At 49.4% G+C, this 6,466-nt stretch overlaps 1 protein-coding gene across 1 annotated transcript; it reads right to left on the bottom strand.

Annotated features, from left to right (window-relative positions):
* Positions 1 to 1,464: 1,464 nt before the first annotated feature.
* Positions 1,465 to 6,036, bottom strand: LOC104080575 (zinc finger protein 436-like; the record flags this gene model as incomplete). The annotated part of the gene is made up of 4 exons (XM_009583006.1): positions 1,465 to 2,507; positions 4,600 to 4,713; positions 4,892 to 5,008; positions 5,941 to 6,036. Coding segments are annotated over 4 exons (1,370 nt in total), but the record flags the coding sequence as incomplete, so codon positions are not given.
* Between the last annotated feature and the right edge of the window lie 430 nt (positions 6,037 to 6,466).

Here is a 6,466-nt window from a genome sequence, read left to right as displayed (position 1 = left end):
GATGGGGGCACGTTCGGGGCCCCCCCTGCCTGGAGGGCAGGCTGACCCCGGGGACGAGCCCCATCCCGGCCTGAAGAGAAACCCGCTGTTCCCCTCCTCCGTTGTCCGTTATTTCCGCATCTTCTAAAGCAAACATTTGCCTTGAAAACGGGGGTTTGGGGGATGGCTGACCCAGAGTTTCTCCTCTTGTTTCAACCTTGCTCATCTTTTCTCCTCCCCCTGTATAATGACCCAGGGCATTTCTCTAACAATTTTAATTTAAAAAAATGCAACATTTCCAGCCAACAAAAAAGCATCCTAACAAAACTTAAGCAGAAACATGCACATAAAAAGGCTGTTTAACAAAATTTGTCACAACTGTCTGACAGCGAAGAAGCCCTGAACCAAAAGGGGCTCTTGCCTGACTCAGCCAGTGCTGCTGCTTCTGTATTTTTTTTTCCACGAGGCTCAATGCCATCGACAACAAGGTGACAGACGATATATCCAGACTCTTTTATTACTAAAAGGAATGAATCGTGTCCTTGCAATGTCACAATACGTCAGACTCTCAACAGCGCTCTCCCCCTTAAGAGACACTGAATATGAGCAAAAATACAGTTTCTGAAGGAGAATGTTTAACGAGCATCTAAATGTTCTGTTTTCATAGGATTCGGAAAATTGAACAAACACAGAGACCTGTGACAACGTGGTAAAGTAAGTGCAACACAACTTTAAGGCTATGCAAAATGAAAATCATATTCCAGGCTTCCCGGTCATTTTACAACTGCAGGTGAGGACCCCAGCCTTCAGGAATCTTCTCGCAGGACTCAGCAGCACCGAGCCCCTGGAACTCTGTGATTTCACTGCGGGAACAAGCTGCCTCTCAGGCTCTGCTCCCTACTGTCTAGTTGCCACTTCCTGAAGAGGCTTCTTTCAAACAGCCACAGGATCAACACTTCCTTTCTCAAAGCATTTCACACGAGTGGGTGTTTCCTGACACTGTTTCACTTGTTTAGTGGACAGTTAGTAACTTTAATTAAATTTAATTAGTAACTTGCTTGTTTTCAGCCCAGTCCCTGAACTCCGGACTCTCAGCAGCCTAGGGATAACATTTCGGATATTCTCCAGCCTGAAGCATTACAAATTGTTCTGTGTGTCGATGTGATTTCTCTCCTGCGTGGATTCACGGCTAGCAGTAACTCTGAGCACCGCAGACTTCCTGCACAGCTCCAACACGTCCCCAACAGCTACAGGCACCGGTGGAAGCTGTGAAACATCTCCGCAGACCACTGCAACACCGTCTGTGGAAAATAACCCCCCAACCTTCTCCCTTTGCCTGGGAGGGGGCTCAGGACGGCTGTTCGACAGCCTCCTCCTCCCGCCAGGGTCCAGCACAGAGCTGGGGGATCCTGCCACGGCCCTGCCGCCTGCCCAGCAAGGGTGACAGCCAAGCGGGCTGTGAGACCCCCGGCTGGATGGGATTTTTTATATGGAGTGCATTACAGACCCCCTGATCTCTGTGCAGGGCCAACCCGCCAACGTCAGATGTGTTTCTTGCACGTGACTTTCCTGATGCTTCATGAAACTCCTCCTGAGCACAAACCTTTTCCTGCAGAGGGGGCACTGGAAGAGCCCCTCTCCCGAGTGCCGGCGCTGGTGGTTTAGAAGGTAATCCTTTCTCCTGTAGCTTTTGTCACACTCGGAGCACTTGTAGGGCCTCTCTCCTGTGTGAGTCATCTGGTGTCTAACGAGCCACGAATGGCAAACGAAGCTTTTCCCACAGTCGCTGCAAATGTAGGACTTGCCCCTGCCCTGGCTCTGCTGCTGGCTTGCCGGGCTGCCCCTGGGCGCGAAGTGCTGCCTGCACCTGGTGCAGGCCTCCGGCTTGTCCTGCGGGTGATCCCAGCAGGGGCTGGCTAACGGGTTTTCTGCGGGGAAGTTCTCGCTTTCTGCAGATGCTTGCTCCTCTCCGCCGAGGCCGTTGTGGTCACGAAGCCTGGTTCCACCCGCAGGGTTTTGTCCACGCTCGGTGCGGGCCACCAGCTGCGGCCCCACGGGCAGCCCCTCGCAGGAGGCAGGAGCAGCCCCCTGCCCGATGCCTTTCTCACCCGGAGCACACGGCTGCGAGTGCAGCAGATGGAACACCCTTTCGCTGAGACTCTTCTCACTCATGGGGCCTGGAAACGTCTCTCCTTCTCGGGCTCCCTGGGGAGTCTGAAGATGTTCCTGCTGGCTGGAGTTTCTCTCGCATTTGTTGTATGCGCACGGTCTCTTTCCAGCACTGTTTTCCTGAGCGCTAAAGAAATCTAAGTGCTCACCAAACCCTCGGTCGTACCGAGCGTCACCCCCAAGGCTGTTCCCAGCGGTGTTTGTTTCCATCATTTCTGAATTCCACTGACTGTCCCATGTCACTCCGGGGCTAGGATCCTTGGAAAACTTCTCTCCCGGTCTTCCTGGTACCTCCGAGTCACACACCGTGCTTTCAAAGCAATCTGCCGGAGGATCCCTCTTTGTGTTTTCATCGTGCACTGAAACAGATAGATTTCAGAGTCTTTCAATTAAGGAAGCCACTTAAGAATATCCCTCCAAGTCTACCGCCATGTCATGCTAATGGAAGGACAAAGTAAATAAGATGGGAGGCTTTAATACTGAGGGGAAGAGCAAGTACCGGTGTTCCACTGAAACAAAAACTCCAGGAAAATAAAAGGTCTTTTTGCAATTTTTTTTTTAAATCTATGTGAAAATTCACTAATGCAATGTTTCATCTTCACCCTCTCATTCACATGTCTGAAGTGTGAGACCTAAGTTCCCTGACAGAGCGGACACTGTCACACCTCAGTGCTCTCTCCAGACACTCCAGCGAGCACCTAGAGAAGCAAGGGTCCAAGCTGAGGCACCGAAGCCAGCTCAGCAAGTCAGTGTGGGTGCACCCCTTCTCGTACGTGAACCGTTGTCTCTGCAGGCTGGGCTTCTGGGGGGAGACCATCTCCTGCCATGTCTTTGTTCAAGAGCTCGGAGCAGTGCTGAGTGGAGAGGAAGGCTCTCGCACCTTACGAGTGATCCCCAGACAGGCACACAGCTCCGGCTCGATGCAGAGGGATGCCCAGACTGAGAGCTGTCAGTCAGACTGCCTCTGCCCTAGGCGCCTCTCCTGCTTTCCTTGGAAAACATTTACGACTCCTGATAATCCAACCCAAAAAGGTACCTGGTGCCTTAGCTGCTTAGGCACAGCTCTAGATTTGCCATCGGACAAAACTGTTCTGCTGACCTGCAAATTCCCTCTTTCTGTAATTACTGTTTCCTGTGACAAATATCCAGTGTTTCATTTTCCAGATTATTTTCACCAATGCTCTTCAGTCCAGCTTTCTCACGCTCTGTGATTTTTCTGTCCCCTACAACTTGTGACTCTTCCAGCATCTGAGAGTTGCTACAGAAAGACTCCGCTGAGCATCATGAAGGACGACAGGTCTCTCGGCAATGCCAGCCAGGTAAGTCCAAAGTTACCTGCACCACATGAACATCCTGAGCTCTTATTTCTCTGGCTGTGCTTGGGACGTCAGCACACAAACATGTTCCCACAGGCCAAGCTAAAGCGTCAACGTAGAAGGCACCGGTTGCTCTACAGTAATTGTCTAAGCATGTCCTCTCACCCCAGTAACTCCAGGTTATGTGTAAGCACAGACTGGAAGGTCTGGAACAGAGTCAGCTGGGGACCCCACCCCGTGAGCTCCCCTGGAGCAGTTGGAACAGGTCTCCCTCGGGAAGGGGTCAGGTGAAGCTGGTCCAGCCTTACACCAGGGCAATGGATGACCTTTTTCTGCTGGGCAAAATCATTCACGTCAGCAGTTCCCAGCATACTGAGAGTTTATCCCTTGATTTACTCTATAGTAACTTCATCACGTGCCCATGAATGTTTAAATAACTCACATGAAGCGAAGGAATTCCAGGCTACCAACTGATTTCTACACAAAATATTCCTTTGCACCCCTTCCTCCGTTACCCACTTGAGAGCTATACTGAGCGGTCCCGGGTTGTGGCCCAAGAGATTGAATATCCCTATCCAAAATGGCACACCTGTTCCCTGAGGTTAGGCCTTGATCCAAAGATGAATCTCCCTCTATTAACTCCACCTTAAGCATGACCCATACTCCAAGCGCGCGCTGTATAAAAACTCCTCCGAATGAACGTTAGCATGTACATCTCCAAATCACATATCCTCAAACTGTTTTGCATTAAAGCTGCCTTCTCTTTTGCTGCAGGGTAGCTCTCCTGCTTGGGAATGCAAAGTCAGGGCTCCATGTTCATCAGTACCAGGTTTAGACACCATCAAGCCAGCTGGAAGTACAAACTTGATCCGTAAGGCCTGAGCACGCCACGGTGCTTGCCTAAACAGAAACCCAAGACAGCGCCTATGACAGTTTTAGGCCAGCTGAAGGAGGAAGGAGTCTCTTCAGCCGACAGAATCCGAAATTTTTGTGAACAAATATTAACTAGCAGACTGAGGTTGGTTCCAGTTCTTTCATGGCTTACAATATAAGGTCGTGACATTTAATATAGTATAAAAAATGCTCTAAATTAGATTTACTGTCCCAGAAATCTCAGCTGAAATCCATTACTGACCTGTACTCGAATCTGTAGAGATTTCTTCTTTCTCCAAGTCTTGTCGTTCCGGGCAGCGTGGCTCCTCCTCTTGTTTAATCCATGATAAAACGTCAGTTGCATAAGTCTGAAATCCTGCTCATCGGGGAGAATTTACACAATTGAGAAACACCAGAGAAAGATGCAAAGCATGGAAGATTTGGGAATTCACAAAGATAAGAAAAGTGCTGACAAAGCCTCAGGGAAGACATGACAGGAAGAGCCACCTGAGGGATAATTCCTGCAGTGCGAGTTTTTGCCAGGGCATCCTCACCTGCGTCAGGGTCTCTTGGGAGGTCCTCGCCCTCTGCGCCTGGCAGGTCCCTGGCATACTCCTCTTCGCCTTTCTTGGTCTGACTTGAAGCCTCAGGCTCATAAAACGCTTGCTCTGCTAAAGGAGAAAATTCAAAACAAGCACATTGTAACTGCGTAAGCTCAGGATTTCACAAGGGTGAAACCTGCTCTTGTTTTCTTTTCTGTCTTCCCCCAAGCCAAGCTCCCGTAAGCCCAGTTTCTTAATGAAACCTGATGGAAAGCTCTAAAAATCCCAGTTTGCTACATACACTGGAAGCCAAGTAAAATTGCAGTGGAGCCAACAGGTAGAGCTGCTACCCTTTGTAAAGAGTCAGGACAGTCAAGCTCCAAAGCAGAATAGTTTAAGTGTAATGCAAAGAGATACCACCAAGTGAGAAGGCAAGAAACAGGTCCCTGGGCTGCGCGGCCTCCCCGTACAGCAACAGCACTCAGAGAAGTCTGTGCGCTCATTTGTGTACGCAGAAAAAACAGAGAAGGGAGGAGGGAAAACGCAACCTGAAGCTTCTGGATATGCAGGAGGAAAGGCGCTGCGGCCCCTGCAAGAGACGGCTGCACGGGACGTGGAGTTGAGGAGCTGCCGCAGCCGCCGCACGCAGTGGATGGCACCAACCACATCCTCATTCTGGCACTGATTTTTGCCTCCTCCAAGTTAACCCATCGGCCCCAAAAAGTGACTAATGGCCCACCTTGCACTAGACATCTAACCACCTTAGAGCTATCAACTTGACGGAAGCAAAGTAAGGAATTTAAGGGAGAATGAAACATTTCCTATTCCACACTGCACTCCTTGGATGAAAATCAGCCACGCACTCTGCAAACTCCAAAATGGCCGTGAGAAGGGAAAGGCGAAATACCAGCCCTTACCTGTCAGGACTGGTGGCAAGTCTGTTCAAAACTTGTGAGCTTTTTATAGAAGATTTGGAATACATGAGAAGAGGTGGGAAAAAAAAAAACCTTGGAATTTAATCCCTCTGTTCCATTTTCCCTCCGAGGTATGCAGTTACTCACCCAGGCAGGGCTCTTCAGGAGCTTCTCCAGCCTCCCCCTCCTGCTGATCTGCAGCGCACAACTCTTCCTCTTGCTTAACATGGATTATGCTGTCTTCTGTTAATAGGAACCAATGTTATTTTAATTCCATACACAAAATTAATTCCAATTCTCATCCCATCCCAGGCACAGCAGCTCTGTTCTAGCTCACATTCTAGAGAAACTTCAGTTCTAGTTCTCACTGACCAAGGGCTCTTAAACAGACTAAAATAATTGTTCCAAAACCCTTAGCAAATGTTTGAGCTTCAGAAACACAGGAGTTTCATGCAAGTGTAATGTCCATTTTGTTGCAGTGCCCATTAGCAAATGAAAACATGTTCTACATGGCCCGGGGAGAGGAGAGCGCCACTTGAATTCTCGTTCTCAAGGTCTGTTTCTCTTTTGGCTCTGCCAGAGTTATGCCATTCCCTTTTCAGTCGCTATCGGTAAAACGCACACCACTTCTAACCCATCAGAAAAGCACTAGTGAGAATTATGAATAAACTTC

Source organism: Fulmarus glacialis, unplaced genomic scaffold (assembly GCF_000690835.1).
Source record: "Fulmarus glacialis isolate BGI_N327 unplaced genomic scaffold, ASM69083v1 scaffold39358, whole genome shotgun sequence".
NCBI classification, from domain to species: Eukaryota; Metazoa; Chordata; class Aves; order Procellariiformes; family Procellariidae; genus Fulmarus; species Fulmarus glacialis.
This window is presented reverse-complemented; position numbering and strand designations above follow the sequence as displayed.